General features: G+C 34.2%; 1 protein-coding gene across 1 annotated transcript in view; it reads right to left on the reverse strand.

Moving 5' to 3' along the window:
* Window positions 1-1,379: 1,379 nt before the first annotated feature.
* The window catches only part of LOC114095857 (disintegrin and metalloproteinase domain-containing protein 32-like), a 113,158-nt gene continuing 94,198 nt past the window's right edge, over window positions 1,380-20,339 (reverse strand). Inside the window, exons 11-16 of the mRNA XM_071610184.1 lie at window positions 18,552-18,729; window positions 16,047-16,139; window positions 14,485-14,683; window positions 10,488-10,593; window positions 9,341-9,518; window positions 1,380-1,484 (exon numbers count right to left, since the gene is read on the reverse strand). Coding sequence (XP_071466285.1) covers window positions 1,386-1,484; window positions 9,341-9,518; window positions 10,488-10,593; window positions 14,485-14,683; window positions 16,047-16,139; window positions 18,552-18,729 — 853 coding nt within the window. The 3' untranslated portion in view covers window positions 1,380-1,385. The remainder of the gene's footprint in view (window positions 1,485-9,340; window positions 9,519-10,487; window positions 10,594-14,484; window positions 14,684-16,046; window positions 16,140-18,551; window positions 18,730-20,339) is intronic.

Below are 20,339 nucleotides of genomic sequence, written 5' to 3' on the forward strand. Positions count from 1 at the left end.
TTATTTCACATTAAATAACATTATTTCACATTAAAAAGAAATGAGCTATCAAGGCATGAAAATATATAGAGGAATCTTAAATGCATATTACTAACTAAGTCAATCTAAAAAGTCTACATAATGTATGACTCCAGGAATATGATATTATGGAAAAGCTATGGAGAAAAAAATTCACTGGGTTCCAGGAGTTAAGTTGGAGGGAAGGATTAAGAGAAAAGTCAGAGGACTTCTAAGGTAGTAAAAATACTCTGTATGATATAATGGTGGATACAAGTGTCATTATGCACTTGTCAAAATCCATAAGACATACAAAATAAAAAGTGAACCCTAATATACACTGCAGACTTTGGGTGATGATGGTGTATCCATGTAGGTTCATCCATTATAAGAATTGTACAACTCTGGTGAGGCATGCTGAAAATGAAGAGAGCTAGGCATGTTTGAGGGACAAACTATATGGGAACTACCTGTATCTTAATCCAATTTTGCTGTGAACCTGAAACTACTCTTAAAATTAATTCATTTTTTAAGTTACTAAAAAAAGAAAAGACCTCCAGAAAAGAAAAAAAGTGGAGAATGCATATCAAATGCATATCACTAAGTGAAAGAAGCAATTTGAAAAGCCTACATAATTTATGATTCCAATAACTTGATACTCAAAAAAAATAAAATAACAGAGAGAGTAAAAAGATTGGTGGTTGCCTGGGGTTAGAGGAAAGAGAAGATTGAATATATGGAGCTCAGAAGCTTTTTAGGGGAGTAAAAATACTCTGCTCATACGAGTGGACACATGTAATTATATATTAATCAAAAACTCAAAGATATAAATATAACACTGAGAGTCAACTCTAATGTAAGCTATGAACTCTTGGTAATAATTATATATCAGTGTACATAATCAATTGTACAAATGTTACACAGTGGTTTGTGTTGTTGAAATTGTGATAGGTTGTATACAAATGGAGTCAAAGAGGGTCTATGCAAAAAATCTCTGCACTTTCTACTAAATTTTGCTATGAAACTAAAGCTCTACAAAAGCAAGCATATTTTTAAAAGGAGATAAAATCAAATTTCCCATGACCACTTATATTCACAAGACACAGGAATTATCTTCCTTTTGTGAACAAGTTTATGTATTTACTGAAATATTTAACATCTTTTGAAAAGTACACAACTATAATAATATACTTTTTTAGGTCATCATCAATTCAGTTCAAATCAAAGTGTTTTTTAACACTAATTATAGCTGCTGGGTTTACTCAATTTAGCTCCAAATTGAATCTAGATATACAAGGGCCTGGCACATAGTCAGAACCTAATAAACATGAATTAATGAATGACATTGAAAAGCTTCCAAGAGAGATGTGATTCAAGGAAACATGGGCTTACTTATTACTTACTCCATGTCCAGAGCACCGTTGTGCACAAGTCTTTGCACTTTCCTTAATCATTCTTGATTCCACGCATACACGGTTTACACAAATCTAAAAAAAAAAAAACAAACACAAACAAAGAGATTTCCAATTCTGAGGGAGGGGCCCAGCCATCATAGCATTAAAATTAACTACATAACAAAATCTGAATTTTGCTATAAATTTGCAGCATTCCTCAAATTTTCATGAGTTGTATTTTCATTTTCATTTAGTATTAAGTATTTTAAAATTTCTCTTGAGAATTCTTCTTTGATCTACATAATACTTAGAACTGCACTGATTAATCACCAAGTATTTGAAGTATTTGAGGATTTTCCAGGTAACTTCAATGTAGTCTATGGATTTTGGATGATAATGATGAGACAATATAGGCTTACCAAGTGTAAAAAATATATTGCTCTAGTGTGGTAGTGGGTACAGAGGAAAGTATACAAAAAGAATATGGGAACGCTCTCTGCCTCCACTAAATTTTTCTGTGAATCTAACCTGCACTAAAATATAAAACGGATTATTTTAAATAAATACTTTTTTAAATGTTTCAAGGCAGAGCTGGAGTTGTAGCTTAGTGGTACAGCATGTGCCTAGCCCATGTGAGGAACTGGGTTGGATCCTCAGCACCACATAAAAATAAATAAATAAAATAAAGGTATTGTGTCCACTTACAACTAAAAATATACATTTATATTTAAAAAATGATTCAGGGCAAAAAAAAAAGTAGGGGATTTTAATTAATCAAAATTGGTCATAACAAAATTATCATACTCAGAGAAAAACATATCTCATTAAAATTCTATGAAATCTACCAAAACTCTTTGTGAGTACACAAATTTAAAAAAAAAAAAAAACAAGAACAGGCACAGGGGCCAGCTGAGGGGCAGAGCCACCCCCTCCCCCCGCGCCTGCAAGGTAGGCGGAACTGTGACCACCGACAGAACAGGCCCAGTGGCCCGCGGAGGGGCAGAGCTGCCAACCACGCCTCCAAGGTAGGCGGACCGGCAACCCACAGGCAGAACAGGCGCTGCGGCCTGCTGAGGGGCAGAGCCGCCCCCTCACCTCGCGCCTGCAAGGTAAGCGGAACTGTGACCACCCACAGAACAGGCTCAGCGGCCTGCTAAGGGGCAGAGCCGCCCCCTCCCCCCGCGCCTGCAAGGTAGGCGGACCTGTGACCCACCGGCAGCACAGGCCCAGAATCCCGCAGCTCTGCCCAACGCGCCTGCAAGGTAGGCGGACCTGCGACCACCAACAGAACAGGCCAGAACTGCAACCGACAGACAGAACAGGCCCAGTGGCCCGTGGAGAGGCAGAGCTGCCAACCACGCCTGCAAGGTAGGCGGACCTCCGACCCCCGGAAGAACAGGCGCAGCAGCCTGCTGAGGGGCAGAGCCGCCCCTTCCCCCTGCGCCTGCAAGGTAGGCGGAACTGTGACCACCGACAGAACAAGTCCAGCGGCCCGCGGAGGGGCAGAGCCGCCACACGCGCCTGCAAGGTAGGCGGACCTGCGACCACCAACAGAACAGGCCAGACCTGCAACCGACAGACAGAACAGGCCCAGCGGCCTGGGGAAGGGTAGAGCCGCCCCACCACGCGCCTGCAAGGTAGGCGGACCTGCGACCCACCAGCAGAACAGGCCCAGCGGCCCGCAGAGGGGCAGAGCCGCCGCCCGCACCTGCAAGGTAGGCGGACCTGCTACCGACCGGCAGAACAGGCCCAGCAGCCTGCTGGCGTGGTAGGCACATCACCCCAATTGGAGGAGGGGAAGAGCCGCCGCCCGCGCCTGCGAGGGAGACTTTGCAACTATACAAGAGCAATATAAATATATAGGGGGAAAATTCAATAGCACAACAGTTTCACCAAGCAGAAAGAAACGCGAACAGTAAGAAGAGACAAGGAAAGAAAGGACCACAAGCAATGCAGGTCAACTCAACGTTAGAAGAGGTAATATCTGCAGCAGATGGAATGTCAGATAAAGAATTCAGGATATACATGCTTCAGATGACCTGGAGTCTCAAGGAAGACATCAGACAGCAAAATCAGACAATGAAAGATCACTTCAACAATGAATTACATAAACAAATTCAAGAAGCAAAAGATCAACTATACAGGGAGATAGAGGTTATAAAAAACAAACAGAAATCCTAGAAATGCAGGAAGCAATAAACCAACTTAAAAACTCAATTGAGAATACTACCAGCAGAGTAGAACACTTAGAAGATAGAACATCAGACAATGAAGACAAAGTATTTCAACTTGAAAAGAACATAGACAGCTCAGCAAGACTGTTAAGAAACCATGAGCAGAACATCCAAGAAATATGGGATAACATCAAGAGACCAAATTTAAGAGTCATTGGGATACAGGAAGGGATAGAGGTTCAAACCAAAGGAATGAGCAATCTATTCAATGAAATAATACAAGAAAACTTCCCAGACTTGAAGAATGAGACAGAATCCCAAATCCTAGAAGCCTACAGGACGCCGAATGTGCAAAATCATAAGAGATCCACACCTAGACACATTATAATGAAGATGCCCAACATACAGAATAAGGAGAGAATTTTAAAAGCTACAAGAGAAAGGAAGCAGATTACACTTAGGGGTAAGCCAATCAGGATAACAGCTGATCTTTCAACACAGACTCTGAAAGCTAGAAGATCCTGGAATAACATATTTCAAACACTGAAAGAAAATGGGTTCCAACCAAGAATTGTGTTTCCAGCGAAATTAAGCTTCAGGATGGAAGATGAAATTAAAACCTTCCACGATAAACAAAAGTTAAAAGAATTTGCAGCTAGAAAACCATCTCTTCAAAACATCCTCGGCAAAACATTACAGGAAGAGGAAATGGAAAATAACAATGAAAACCAACAGTGGGAGGTAGGACACTAAAGGGGGGGAAAATAATCAAAGAGGAAAACAAACCATGTTTAGTAACATAAATAAACAAATATGGCTGGAAGAACAACCCATATCTCAATAATAACCCTAAATGTTAATGGCTTAAACTCACCAATTAAGAGACACAGGCTAGTAGAATGGATCACAAAACAAGACCCAACAATATGCTGCCTACAGGAGTCGCATTTGATAGGAAAAGACATACATAGGCTGAAGGTGACAGGTTGGGAAAAATCATATCACTCATATGGACTTCGGAAACAAGCAGGAGTGTCCATACTCATATCAAATAAAATAGATTTCAAGCCAAAGTTAATCAAAAGGGATAAAGAGGGACACTACATACTGCTCAAGGGAACCATACACCAACAAGACATAACAATCATAAATATATATGCCCCAAACAATGGTGCAGCTATGTTCATCAAACAAACTCTTCTCAAGTTCAAGAGTCTAATAGACCACCATACAATAATCATGGGAGACTTCAACACACCTCTCTCACCACTGGACAGATCTTCCAAACAAAAGTTGAATAAGGAAACTATAGAACTCAATAACACAATTAATAACCTAGACTTAATTGACATATATAGAATATACTACCCAACATCAAGCAGTTACACTTTTTTCTCAGCAGCACATGGATCCTTCTCAAAAATAGATCATATATTATGTCACAGGGCAACTCTTAGACAATATAAAGGAGTAGAGATAATACCATGCATCTTATCTGATCATAATGGAATGAAACTGAAAATCAACGATAAAAGAAGGAAGGAAAAATCATGCATCACTTGGAGAATGAACAATAGGTTACTGAATGATCAATGGGTTATAGAAGACATCAAGGAGGAAATTTTAAAATTCTTAGAGATAAATGAAAACACAGACACAACATATTGGAATCTATGGGACACATTGAAAGCAGTTCTAAGAGGAAAATTCATTGCTTGGAGTTCATTCCTTAAAAAAAGGAAAAACCAACAAATAAATGATCTCATACTTCATCTCAAAATCCTAGAAAAAGAAGAGCAAAGCAACAGCAAGAGAAGTAGAAGGCAAGAAATAATTAAAATCAGAGCTGAAATTAATGAAATCGAAAAAAAAGAAACAATTGAAAAAATTGACAAAACTAAAAGTTGGTTCTTTGAAAAAATAAATAAAATCGACAGACCCTTTGCCATGCTAACGAAGAGAAGAAGAGAGAGAACTCAAATTACTAGCATACGGGATGAAAAAGGCAATATCACAACAGACACTTCAGAAATACAGAAGATAATTAGAAATTATTTTGAATCCTTATACTCCAATAAATTAGAAGATAGTGAAGGCATCGATAAATTTCTTAAGTCATATGATCTGCCCAGATTGAGTCAGGAGGATATAGACAACCTAAACAGACCAATATCAATTGAGGAAATAGAAGAAACCATCAAAAGACTACCAACTAAGAAAAGCCCAGGACCGGATGGGTATACAGCAGAGTTTTACAAAACCTTTAAGGAGGAACGAATACCAATACTTTTCAAGCTACTTCAGGAAATAGAAAAAGAGGGAGAACTTCCAAATTCATTCTACGAGGCCAACATCACCCTGATTCCTAAACCAGACAAAGACACTTCAAAGAAAGAAAACTGCAGACCAATATCTCTAATGAACCTAGATGCAAAAATCCTCAATAAAATTCTGGCGAATCGGATAGAAAAACATATCAAAAAAATTGTGCACCATGATCAAGTAGGATTCATCTCTGGGATGCAAGGCTGGTTCAATATACAGAAATCAATAAATGTTATTCACCACATCAATAGACTTAAAAATAAGAACCATATGATCATCTCGATAGATGCGGAAAAAGCATTCGACAAAGTACAGCATCCCTTTATGTTCAAAACTCTAGAAAAACTAGGGATAACAGGAACATACCTCAATATTGTAAAAGCAATCTATGCTAAGCCTCAGGCTAGCATCATTCTGAATGGAGAAAAACTGAAGGCATTCCCTCTAAAATCTGGAACAAGACAGGGATGCCCTCTCTCACCACTTCTGTTCAACATAGTTCTCGAAACACTGGCCAGAGCAATTAGACAGACGAAAGAAATTAAAGGCACAAAAATAGGAAAAGAAGAACTTAAATTATCACTATTTACAGGTGACATGATTCTATACCTAGCAGACCCAAAAGGGTCTACAAAGAAACTATTAGAGCTAATAAATGAATTCAGCAAAGTGGCAGGCTATAAAATCAACACGCATAAATCAAAGGCATTCCTGTATATCAGCGACAAATCCTCTGAAATGGAAATGAGGACAACCACTCCATTCACAATATCCTCAAAAAAAATAAAATACTTGGGAATCAACCTAACAAAAGAGGTGAAAGACTTATACAATGAAAACTACAGAACCCTAAAGAGAGAAATAGAAGAAGATCTTAGAAGATGGAAAAATATACCCTGTTCATGGATAGGCAGAACTAACATCATCAAAATGGCGATATTACCAAAAGTTCTCTATAGGTTTAACGCAATCCCAATCAAAATCCCAACGGCATTTCTTGTAGAAATAGAGAAAGCAATCATGAAATTCATATGGAAAAATAAAAGACTCAGAATAGCAAAAACAATGCTAAGCAGGAAGTGTGAATCAGGCGGTATAGCGATACCAGACTTCAAACTATACTACAGAGCAATAGTAACAAAAACAGCATGGTACTGGTACCAAAACAGGCGGGTGGACCAATGGTACAGAATAGAGGACACAGAGACCAATCCACAAAACTACAACTATCTTATATTTGATAAAGGGGCTAAAAGCATGCAATGGAGGAAGGATAGCATCTTCAACAAATGGTGCTGGGAAAACTGGAAATCCATATGCAACAAAATGAAACTGAATCCCTTTCTCTCGCCATGCACAAAAGTTAATTCAAAATGGATCAAGGAGCTTGATATCAAATCAGAGACACGCCGTCTGATAGAAGAAAAAGTTGGCTACGATCTACATACTGTGGGGTCAGGCTCCAAATTCCTCAATAGGACACCCATAGCACAAAAGTTAATAACTAGAATCAACAAATGGGACTTACTCAAACTAAAAAGTGTTTTCTCAGCAAAAGAAACAATAAGAGAGGTAAATAGGGAGCCTACATCCTGGGAACAAATCTTTACTCCTCACACTTCAGATAGAGCCCTAATATCTAGAGTATACAAAGAATTCAAAAAATTAGACAATAAGATAACAAATAACCCAATCAACAAATGGGCCAAGGACCTGAACAGACACTTCTCAGAGGGGGACATACAATCAATCAACAAGTACATGAAAAAATGCTCACCATCTCTAGCAGTCAGAGAAATGCAAATCAAAACCACCCTAAGATACCATCTCACTCCAGTAAGATTGGCAGCCATTATGAAGTCAAACAGCAACAAGTGCTGGCGAGGATGTGGGGAAAAGGGTACACTTGTACATTGCTGGTGGGACTGCAAATTGGTGCAGCCAATTTGGAAAGCAGTATGGAGATTTCTGGGAAAGCTGGGAATGGAACCACCATTTGACCCAGCTATTCCCCTTCTCGGTCTATTCCCTAAAGACCTAAAAAGAGCATGCTACAGGGACACTGCTACATCGATGTGCATAGCAGCACAATTCACAATAGCAAGACTGTGGAACCAACCTAGATGCCCTTCAATAGACGAATGGATAAAAAAAATGTGGCATTTATACACAATGGAGTATTACTCTGCATTAAAAAATGACAAAATCATAGAATTTGCAGGGAAATGGATGGCATTAGAGCAGATTATGCTAAGTGAAGCTAGCCAATCCCTAAAAAACAAATGCCAAATGTCTTTTTTGATATAAGGAGAGTAACTAAGAACAGAGTAGGGACGAAGAGCATGAGAAGAAGATTAACATTAAACTGGGATGAGAGGTGGGAGGGAAAGGGAGAGAGAAGGGAAATTGCATGGAAATGGAAGGAGACCCTCAGGGTTATACAAAATTTCATACAAGAGGAAGTGAGGGGAAAGGGGAAAATAATACAAGGGGGAGAAATGAATGACAGTAGAGCGGGTAGAGAGAGAAGAGGGGAGGGGAGGGGAGGGGATGGGGGATAGTAGAGGATAGGAAAGGCAGCAGAATACAACAGACACTAGTATGGCAATATGTAAGTCAATGGATGTGTAACTGATGTGATTCTGCAATTTGTATACGGGGTAAAAATGGGAGTTCATAACCCACTTGAATCAAAGTGTGAAATATGATATATCAAGAACTATGTAATGTTTTGAACAACCAACAATAAAAAAATTAAAAAATAAAAAAAAACCCTTGTACTTATTACATGTATCAAAATTTTTCATGGAAAGAAAATAAATTTAATATAACTATGGCATGTGTATAGTTTTCATAAAATATGAACTATTATTAGAAAATTTTAAATATTTAATAACATAATATATATTTTAATTAAAATATATTACTTTAATGGAATGTAATAAAAATCCATAGTTAATTATTTTAGAATATAATAACCAGAGGAATAAAGATATATTCTTAACTCAATTACTTGTAGAAATCTCAACTTCACTAAGTTGTAGTTTTCTGACCTAAATATAACACTTTTTTCTTAAAAAACAAAAAAAAAAGAGCAAAGTTATTTTAGCAAACATAAGTAGCATTTAAGTTTGCTTCCAAAGTAAAAATGAGAATATTTGTGAAAATTATTACCTTTTAAACATTAAATCACAGTACAACTCCCTACAAAGAAATACTTTCACAAAACCTCTTCCAAAGCCAGAAATTTGTTTTAAACGTTTAATGTATTGAGACTTCTCTCTAGTCCTTGGCAATGAAGGTATATATAACAACTCCTTTTTGTTTTTCTTCTCCAAATAATTAGTTTACTTGCACTAATTAGCAAACGAAAACTTAAAACTCAATAAAATATTGATTAAACTAATAAATAAGACTATATAGTTTTGAAAATTATGTTAAATCATTTACCCTCTCAGTATCACAATGAGCACCACTTCTGACTTCAAATGGGTCTTTTGCTGTATCACCAGTGTCCACAGATATACATACACTCTGTCGTACAAAAGCATAAATCACAGAAGCATTGTCTCGATGGTAAGGAGTGCGAAAAGGATAAGTACAAATTAATCTTCCACATATGAGATTCCTGCAAACATAGTAAAATGATATGCTTATTAGGCATTAGCCATTAATTAGAAATTCTTTGGATTGGCTTTCTTTAATTAAAAAAAATGGCTATGGCAATGTGCTTAAAGAAAATTTAATGGGCTGGAATTTAGAAAGTTAAAAAAGTATAAATCCATTGATCTGAACTTATCTATCATGGGTCCTAATGGTAGTTAATTCACTGTGTCTAATGTGCATTTACTGTCAAACAATCAATTCACTGCAACATTTTCTATCCCTGTGTAGAGGGATAGAGTGGTAAGTAACTGTTACCTCTACATTTAAGAACCTCTTATTCTGATATCAAATGTGATACAAATATCATTGAATCTTCTACAAATAAAACAAATGCATATAGAAATTTAATATAAGAATCATTCTCACTTAGCAGTTATGGAAAAATTCATAAGAAATATGCCATCTGGGATGAATAAGTTGTTTCTAAACAAAAGTAACAGCATAAGCAAATCAAGGAAACATAAAACTAATGTTTACTAATTTACAAATTCTATGTCTTAGGAATATGCTTTGCTACCTACTACAACTATGTACAGTATCTGGCACATAGTATGCACCTAATAAATATTTTGTTAAAATAAACTCATGACCAAAACATCAAAGAGCTAGATCTTCAGAATCAGGAGAAACTGGACTTAATTTAGCAGTCTTCATTTTGGGAAAGCAAACAAGTGAATGGGGATGCTATTTTTATGAAAAAAAAGATGAGTAAGTCTGAAGAGGAAAGGTACAATGAGTATAATGAATTTTGATTTTATATTATATTTAGGAGCTTAGTGATCATCCACATATAATGTTTTAAAAATTACATGAAATTTTAGCCTGTAGAACAAGATCGACATCAGGCCTGGAGATTTGAGGTTGAGGAGAAATAAAAACAAAAAAGGAAACTTATAGAATATAAAATGTCATTAATATTTGTACAGCATACCTCCATCCACAGAACTTAAATTTTCGGTTTTGAAGACCACAGTTCCCAAACCTATCTGTTTGACCTTGTATTTCTTCATAACACGCAAATGGAGCATTTTTTGAACCTATCAAGTGAGAAATATATTTGGTTTGAAACATATTTGTTTTTCACTTCCTCCATGTCCTCATATAGAATATATTTTATTTGGGTTTTTTCCTCCATTATTATCTAGTTCACAAGTTTTCCTAGTGAGGTTTCAGGGAAAGAGAAAGGAGTACAGTGAAAAGCAATGTTTATGGTTACTACTCCTTTTGATTCATTCATTCATTTATATCACAAAACATTATACAGGGGAAGAAAGAGTTACCAAGAGTTTTGTTGAAAAAAAGACAATAGAGAGATAATACAAAAAAAACTATACTTTTTCTGCATTATTAGTGAGAAGTAATAAAGAGTCAGGTTCATAACAAATAAATGAGGTTTTTTCAATTAGAAATTACTTTACTGTATTTTCAAGTAGTCTAAACTGAAGATACCAAAATACCAGCCTATATATTAACCTATTTTTCCTTCATTATTTTGTTGGGTTTTTATTCCTGCATTAAAAAAATATCAGAGACCTAGCAGCTTAAAACAATATCCATTTACTTTGCTTATTGTGGTACCAGGAAATGAATCCAAGGCCTTGCACATGTTAGGCAAGCAATTTACTACATCCTCATCTCTAATACTCATTTATTTATTCTAATTAGTTATATATGACAGCAGAATGCTTTAGGAGCCCAAAAGATCATGGCTAACATTGATGAACTGTTCAAGCAAGTGCCTAACATGTGACCTAGCAAACCACATTCAAAAATACATCAAGGGGATAATAAATCATGACCAAGTGAATTCCATTTCAGGGATATAAAGTTGATTCAACATATGCAAATCAATAAATGTAATTTACCACTAAATAGAATTAAGGACAAGAATCACATGATTATCTCAATAAATTCAGAAAAGGCCTCTAATAAAATCCAGCACCCATTTTTGTAAAAAATTCTAGAGATAACAGAGATAGATGTGACTTATCTCAGCAATATAAAGACCATCTATGACAAACCCAAATGACAAAGCCAACATCATAATTAATGGAGAGAAGATGACAGCATTCTATCTAAAATCAAGAACAAGATAAGGTTGTCCACTCTCACCACTTCTACTCAATATAGTTCTTGAAACTCTAGCCAGAGCAATCAGATAAGAGAAGAAAATTAAAGGGATAAAAATATAATAAGAAGTTATTAAATTATCTGTTTGCTGATGACATGATTTTCTATCTAGAAGACCCAAAATACTCTACAACAAGATTTGTAGAGCTGACAAATTCATCAAAGTAGCAAGATACAAGATCAACACCCATAAATAAATAGCTTTCCTATACTCCAACAGTGATTTACTGAGAAAAAAATCAAGAAACCCCTCTCATTCGTAATAATCTTTAAAAAATGGATATTACTCTAACCAAGAAAATGAAAGGTATCTACAATGAAAATTATAGATCACTGAAAAAAGAAATTCAACAAGACCTTAGAAAAAGGAAAGAGCTCCCAAATTCTTGGATAGGCATAATTAACATTGTCAAAATGGCCATACTACTATATATAATATATGAATGAAACTAGATCCCTATCTCTGATCCTGCACAAAAGTCAAATCAAAATGGATCAAAGACTTGGGAATTAGACCAGAAACCTTACAATTGCTAGAAGAAAACAGAGTAAAAACTCTATCATATTGATGCTGGCACTGACTTCCTTAACAAGACCCCTAAAGCTCAAGAAATAAAACCAAAAATAAATAAGCGGGATGCTATCAAATTAAAAAGCTTCTGCACAGCAAAAGAAACAATTAAAAGCATAAAGAGAGTCTACAGGACGGGATAAAATCTTTTCCAGTTATTTCTCTGACAGGGGATTATTATCCAGAACATATAAAAAACTGAAAAAAAAAAAAACACCAAAAAAAAATCCCAATCAATAAATGGACAAAAAAACTAAATGGGCATTTCTCAAAAGAAAAAAACACAAATGGCCAACAAATATATGAAAAAAAAATATTAAACACCTCTTAACTGTTATGTGCCAGGCTATATGGGCAATGACCAAACACTCCATTTTACCTTGATACTGCATGTCATGTAAGAAATGCTTCTCCCATGGGAACACCCTGCCTCTGTACCCATCAATAGTTGCTTAGCATAACATGTTTGGCAACACAAAATGGCAATTCTTATCCAATGTAAAATTATTCTCTTTTTGGTTCCCATTTTTCTTGGACATAGTACCCAGTCAGAGAATGATTGTCTAGATGTTAGTAACCATTCTTTAGCTTGTACTCAACTAGGGTTGTTTTGACTCACTTCCCCTTCTGCTTATGATTTTAGAGCTAGATGTTTGTTTATGGTCTTGAATCATGGCAACAGCCACTTATGATTAATGTACTGACATGCTTTATTTATGGTATAAAAGGTTTACTCAAACCCCTAAAGTGGGTCGAAGGATGCAGACTTGCAGCCTGCGCCTTGCACCACTAGCTGGTGAATCCTGATCACCAGCTCGTGAAAAAGGTTTCCATCTCCTGCTTTAAGATAAACTCGGTGATTTATTGCAATTTTGCCATAACATAACAATCACGGGAATGCAAATCAAAACTACACTAAGATTTCATCTCACTCCAGTCAGAATAGTAATTATCAAAAATACAAATAATAATAAATGCTAGCAAGGATGTGAGAGAAAAGGTACACTCATACATTCCTGGTGGGACTATAAATTGTGCAAATACTCTACAAAGCAGTATGGAGATTCCTCAGAAAACTAGGAATGGAACCAGTGTATGACCCAGCTAGCCCACTTCTTGGCATTTATCTAACAGAACTAAAATTAATCAATACAGCCACTTCAATGTTTATAGCAGCACAATTCACAAGAGTCAATTATGAAATCAACCCAGATGCATCAATAGATAAATGGAGTAAGAAATTATGGTATATATACCCAATGGAGTTTTACTCAGTCTTAAAGAAGAATGAAATAATGGTGTTTGCTGGAAAATGGATAGAAATGGAGAACATTATGCTAATTTAAAATAGGTCAGTCTCAGAAAATCAAGAGTTGAAAATTTTCTCTCATATGTGGAAGCTAGAGCAAAATAATAAAAAAGAAGGAGGGGAGAATCAGATATCATGAAGATATGGGAAAGATGAGTACAGTGAAACATCAAGAGGGAGAAAGGAGGAATAGGAAAGGGAATAAAATATGGAATGATTTTTTTAATCATGCTATGTGCATATATAAATAGACCACAGGGTATTTCACCTTTATGTACAAGTAGAAAGAGCCAATAAAAAATTTAAAAAAATAGATTAGCAAAAGAAAGATTAGTAGAGTATGAAAAGGAGAATGGGAGGAGAGAAGAGAGGAAAAAAAGCAGGGGAACATGTATTGAAACCAAATTCCATGCATGTACATTTTTGCCAGGATGAACACAATTATTACGTATAAATATAATGCTCTAATAAAAAATAATTTCTTAAATAAAAAATTTTAAAAAGGTACAAAGTTTCAGTTATGCATAAGAGATAAGTTCAAGAGATCAGAAGTACAGACATGTAACTACAGTAAACAATACTGTAATTCAATATTTAAATTTACTAAGTATACTTGTTAAGTTTTTTAAATAAAAAATGGTAACTGTGAAATGATGACTATTCTAATTAACTTGATTGTGGTAAATATCTCACAATGTATACATACATGAAAACATCAAGTCTTATATACCTAAAGATATACAATTTTGTCAACTGTACTTCAATAAAGATGAAAAATTAATATATATGTTGATAATATTTTACATATATATAAAATATATATGCTTATATATATACATATACATGCAGCATATATAGACTTGGTAATATTAATAGCAATTGTGAAGGCCAACTATTTAGATGTAACCAAAAAATTACCTTTTCCAAACCAGACTTCACACTTTGCATCCAGATCATGACAGTCTCCTTCATAACAAAAAAACTTATTTTGTTTGCAAGTATGTCCATTTTGTACAAATATGTCTTGTGGACAACTTGGTGAACTTCCATTGCAAACCTCAGCTATATCACATTCAGGGTGTACTACAGGTCTGCATGTAGTACCTGCTGCTGACAACTAATAGAAATTAAAATATAAAAAGAAAAGTATTTCATGTAACATTGTTGTATTTGTCAATATTTCAAAAGTGTGTCAATTATTTATAATTTTTATTCATTGTCCAAGACATTTTTTAGTATAAATCATTATTCCAACATTAATAATTAATTGAATGCTATCAATTAAAACAGGAGATGAGACATATAAGAAAAAGTGGATATAATGAAAGCCAAAATTTTTTTGTGCTTTCAGTACAAGGAACAAAAAAAAAATCACATTTAGCCTTGGAAAATGATTTCTTTTGAAAAAAAATATTTTAATTAAAAGTCAATTTCCAAATATTATATATGTATGAATTGAAACCACTATTTGTAAGTATTCCATACTTACAAACATACCACAATACTTACAAACATTCTTTGATAAACATGAAACATAAATAACTGAGAATGAAGGAAGGGAAACAGAAGAATGATTTATGGAAGCAGTTCAACCTTGGGGGATATTAATGAAGAAGCAGCACTACAGTCTTTCTCCTGAATTATATTTCTCCTGAATTATATAATATTATTATAATTATATTAATTGTTGCATATATAAAATTCTGAAAACATATGTAAAGAGTCAAGTGAGCACCTATCATACTTGATTATTTCAAGTCAACACTAAGATTATTACAGACTAAGAATGTAACCTAGAATGAAAACATTCTAGGAAAAACATAAATTAAGCACAGTCAATTAAAGACAGTCAATAAGACAGGGCCCATGGTAGATAGTTCAACAGAGACATTCTCTTATGGGAATCTTGTTAAAAATGTATTTGAAGAACTGAAAAGAACAAAATGGAACAGCAGTCAACATCTTTACCACATAAGCTAAAATGTGACTTTTTTTAGTCAAATGATCTTTGAATAAAAAATTCACAGTTTAAATTTTTTTCTTTAGGCACTATTTGTAAACTGTACCATTTAGTGACTTCTATTTCTTAAACATGTATGGAAAATTAATGTAATTTTCAACTGCATGTGTACAGATACTTATCACAACCAGTAACATTTTTTTATTTATAAAACCCTAAATATTGAATAGAGTGAAAGAATAATTGTTCCTTTCAGTGAAGATCTTCTATATTGAAGAATTTTATAATAACTGTAAATCAAGGCTTAAAAACAACTGCATCAGGTTAGTGGGGAAATTAGCATTAGAAAGTGATCACAACACCTAACAAAAGTGTACTAGATCAGAAATATAATTCTGAATTTATTATCTCTTTATTTATTAAGGTCACTTATCCTGACTTAACTATAGCTCTACATGTCCTAATGTATCCTATACATGATTCAATGTGCTTGTAAAATTTTTGTCAACTTAAATCTTACTTGACAGTTACTGCAGCATGGTCCTGTGTCACATTGCGATCCTTGTTTCAGAATACAGTTTGCAGGATCACAGCAGCTAGCAGGACCACATTGCTATAAATGAATGGAATTCACAAGTAAAAATACATGATAATAAAAATTTTTTTTAAAGAGAGAGATAATTTAAATATTTATTTTTTAGTTTTCGGTGGACACATCATCTTTGTTTGTATGTGCTGCTGTGGATCGAACCCGGGCCGCACGCACGCCAGGCGAGCGCGCTACTGCTTGAGCCACATCCCCAGCCCGTGATAATAAAAATTTTGATAGAAGCTACATTCTCTGAGCTTGTTCTTAATTTTGAGGAAGGAAATGAATGTTACCAACATTTATTAATTTTAGCATTCCTAAACATTTTTTAAACATTAGTGTAAGACTTTTACTTTAGATTATAACAGAGTATCTGATATTCCACTTATCTTCCTATCCAAATAGAAAACCAGGAAAATAAATGGAGGCATTTTCCAATAGTATCAGACCATGATGATCTCAGTGACTTAAAAATACAGAGATGGCTGAAGTCACTGAATTAGTGGAACAGATTATTGTTAACAGTGAGACACCTAAGAAAAGAGCTCTAGATTTCTACATAGAAGACATTTTTGCACAGGTTTAAAATATACTAGACACTGCAGATAAACAGGTGAACTTGAAGAAGCAGTAATAAAAATACTCAAACAGAAATAAAGGAAAAGGAAAAAATCAGAGTCCCCACTAATCGTAAGACAATATCAACACTCTAATATGTGTGTGATTGGAGTTAAAAACTAGGAAAAGGTGAGAGGGTAAAGTTAGTTTTTGTTGAAATTTTACCAAATGTTACCAAATACACTAAAATCTTACACATCCAGGAAACTCATCTAAGTCCAAGCAGGATAAATATCAATAGAACTATACACATGTACATCTTGTTCAGCTGCTAAAACCAAAGCTAAAAAGAATATTTTGAAAACAGCCAGAAAAAAAAATTCATGCACAAGAAAATAATAGTGATGATTACTACTGACTTTTGATCAGAACTAAAATAAGCATGAAGAATATAAAATCTCCTCTTTAAGGAAACAAAAGAAAAAATTATTAGTTCATAATTCTACAAATAATGAACATGCCTTTTAAATATGAATATTAAGTTAAAATATTTTCAGGCAAATAAACAGAACATTTCTTGCTAATTATTCTGCCCTGTAAAAACTACATGAAAGAGTATATTCTAAATGTTCTTATCACAAAAACATAAGTATGTGAAGTGATAGATTTGCTAACTAGTTCGATTAAAATTCCCAAATGTAAGCATATGCCAAAACATCACATTGTATCCTATAAATAGATTATTTTTCAATTAAAAATAAAATTAAGAAATAAATGACCAATAACGACAAAAGAATATGCTTTTCTTCATTAATGTCATCAAGAAAATACAAATAAAAACATGACAAAACTGCTGAAAAGATTGACAACATCAAGTGGTGATGAGATATAAAGGAACTAACAGTTTTATGTTGCTGACAGGAGTATAAAATGACATAACAATTTTGTAAAATATTTTGCAATTTCTTATAAACACTTACTATAGGACACAGCAATTCTACTCTTAGGAATCAAGGATAATGGACCAATATTGTTAACAACTCAAAAGTCCATTAGCAGGTGAATGGAAAAATATTGTGGTATATCCAAAAAAATGATATATCACTCAAAATAAAACAAAACTATGGTGACATGCAACAACATGAATGAATCTCAAAAATGCTTTATAATACATGCTATATCATTCCATTTTAATGATTTCCAGAATCAAAGAAAACCGAAAAAATCAGAAGCAGAACTGGGAAATACTAGAGAAGCATAAGCAAACTTTGGGAATGATGAAAATAATCTGTCTTAGTTGTACAGTAGTTATATACATTTGTTGAAGTTCAACCTGTCCACTTAAAATGGGTGCATATTAATACTTGTAGACTGTACCTCAATAAAACTTTTTAATAGAAATAAGAGTAAAGAGGAAGGACTCATTCTACCACAGGGTAAAACATAGTAATTAAAAGAATACAATGGTGCATACAAGTAATTCAGACCCATGTATGTGCCAAGCCCTAATGTCATTTCTGCCTTGTAATCAGGGACACATGGCATACTGCTGAGAGATTAATCTTCAATAAATGTATATAAAATAGCTGAAGGAAGAGCAAAGATTTGGAAACACATATTTGGTTGGAATAAAAATGCTTATTCTAAATTCCTCTTTACCCATCATCAATAGATTTTGCATTACATTTTAAATTTGTTCAAGAATTTTCAACCTGTAAAACCTAGACAGTATTTTCTTTTATGAACTTCAACACGGTTCACTTACTATCAGTGTTCTACACGATACTCAGACATATTTGAGAAATATAACATTTACAAAACAAGATTTAACTAAAATTAAAAAATTTATTCATCAATTTTTTTAGTTATCAGACTTACTTCTTCAGTACCACAATCGCAGGCTTCATTTCCCTCCACTTTGCCATCGCCACAAACTGGTCTTGGATTTAATTGCATTAGAGGTTTATTCTGAAGACATTTGGCACCCATACTTTCAATGAAATTTTTGAAAGCCCTTATACTGCAATTGCTAAAACTCTTCACACCAGTGGTTTGCCTAAAGGTGATTCATATAATGTCATGGTCAGTACACTTCAGAAAACATATTCTATATCATATAAGTTACATTCAAATGTTAAATTTAATAGGAAACAACAAATGTTCATAAGAAATGTTCATAATTGGGCTGAAGTTGTGGCTCAACGGTAGAGTGCTCGCCTAGCATGCACGAAGCACTGGGTTTGATCCTCAGCACCACATAAATGTAAAATAAAGATATTGTGTCCACCTAAAACTTAAAAATAATATTTTTTAAAAAAGAAATGTTCATAATTATTTGTGAGGAGGTCATGTGACTCCACTGGAATATATATTTTTTATTAAAATTAAGTACAAACAATTAGCAAAAATAATAGTAAATTTAACCTACCAATTAAAAAAAACAGAGGACTTGAGTAGAAATTGATCCAAATAAAAAGTTATACCAAATTAATGACAAACTTTATTAAACAAGTTATACTGTGCTAAGTACAGAAATTCCTCAAAGACCTCAAAGAAAATGTGCATTTATCAAAATTTTATGTACTTTTACCTATATAACACTAATAAGGATACTTTAGAGAATACTTCCAAAGGATGAATCAATATGGGCACAGTACAATTCTATAAAGCAAGGAGGAAACTACCATTTATTGAACACCTACTATGAGCCACATACTTAATACATGTGATTATTTAATCTACACCACTAACGAAGGAGGCTGGTGTTATCGACATTTTCAAGAAATTGAAGTAGGTGAGATGCTAAAAACCTCAAAAGTCATAGAGTTTGTAAATCAAAGAATAAGTATTCACAATTTTTTAAATTGTACATATAATTGTGTGGTAAAATATGGTATTTTGTCACATACATTAATTGTGGAATGCTTAAATAAAACTAACATGTTCCTCACTTCACCTACTTATATTCTGCTATAGCAAGAACACTTCAAATCTACTGTCTTGGAAATTTTCAAGTATTGGCACTTTATTAACTATTGTCTCCATTCTGTACAAATTTACAATAACCAAGGTAGGAAGTCAGACTGAATGTCCAGCAATGGATGAATGGATAAAGCAAGTGTGGTATATACAGTTGGCCTTCCAGCTGTATATATGGAACTGTAGGTTCCACATCCTCAGAGCCAACCAAGCTCAGGTAGAAAATATTTTTAAAAGCTTGTGTGTATTGAACATGCACAGAATTTGTTTTGTATTTATTCCCTACACAATACAATATGACAATTTTTTATGCAGCATTTACTTTGTGTTCAGTATTTTAACTAATCTAGAGATGATTTGAAGTTTATAGAAGGATGTGTATAAGTTATATGCAAATGAAAGTTGAGTATCCCTTATCCACGAAGCTAGAGAAGTATTCAGATTTTGGATTTTTTCAGATTTTAGAACATTTGCACATGGGACCCAGATCTACATACAAAAAAGCAAAGTAGAATGGTGGTTACCAAGGGCTGAGAACTGGGGAGGGGAATGAGGAGACATTGATCACACCATTATTTATGACTTCAAGTTCAGGTATTTTTACCCAACAATTCATTTTTTTTAACATTACATAATTCAATAAAATATTTCCTGAAATACTAATGTTACATATTATTTTACTATGAA

Source organism: Marmota flaviventris, chromosome 3 (genome assembly GCF_047511675.1).
Source record: "Marmota flaviventris isolate mMarFla1 chromosome 3, mMarFla1.hap1, whole genome shotgun sequence".
NCBI lineage: Eukaryota > Metazoa > Chordata > Mammalia > Rodentia > Sciuridae > Marmota > Marmota flaviventris.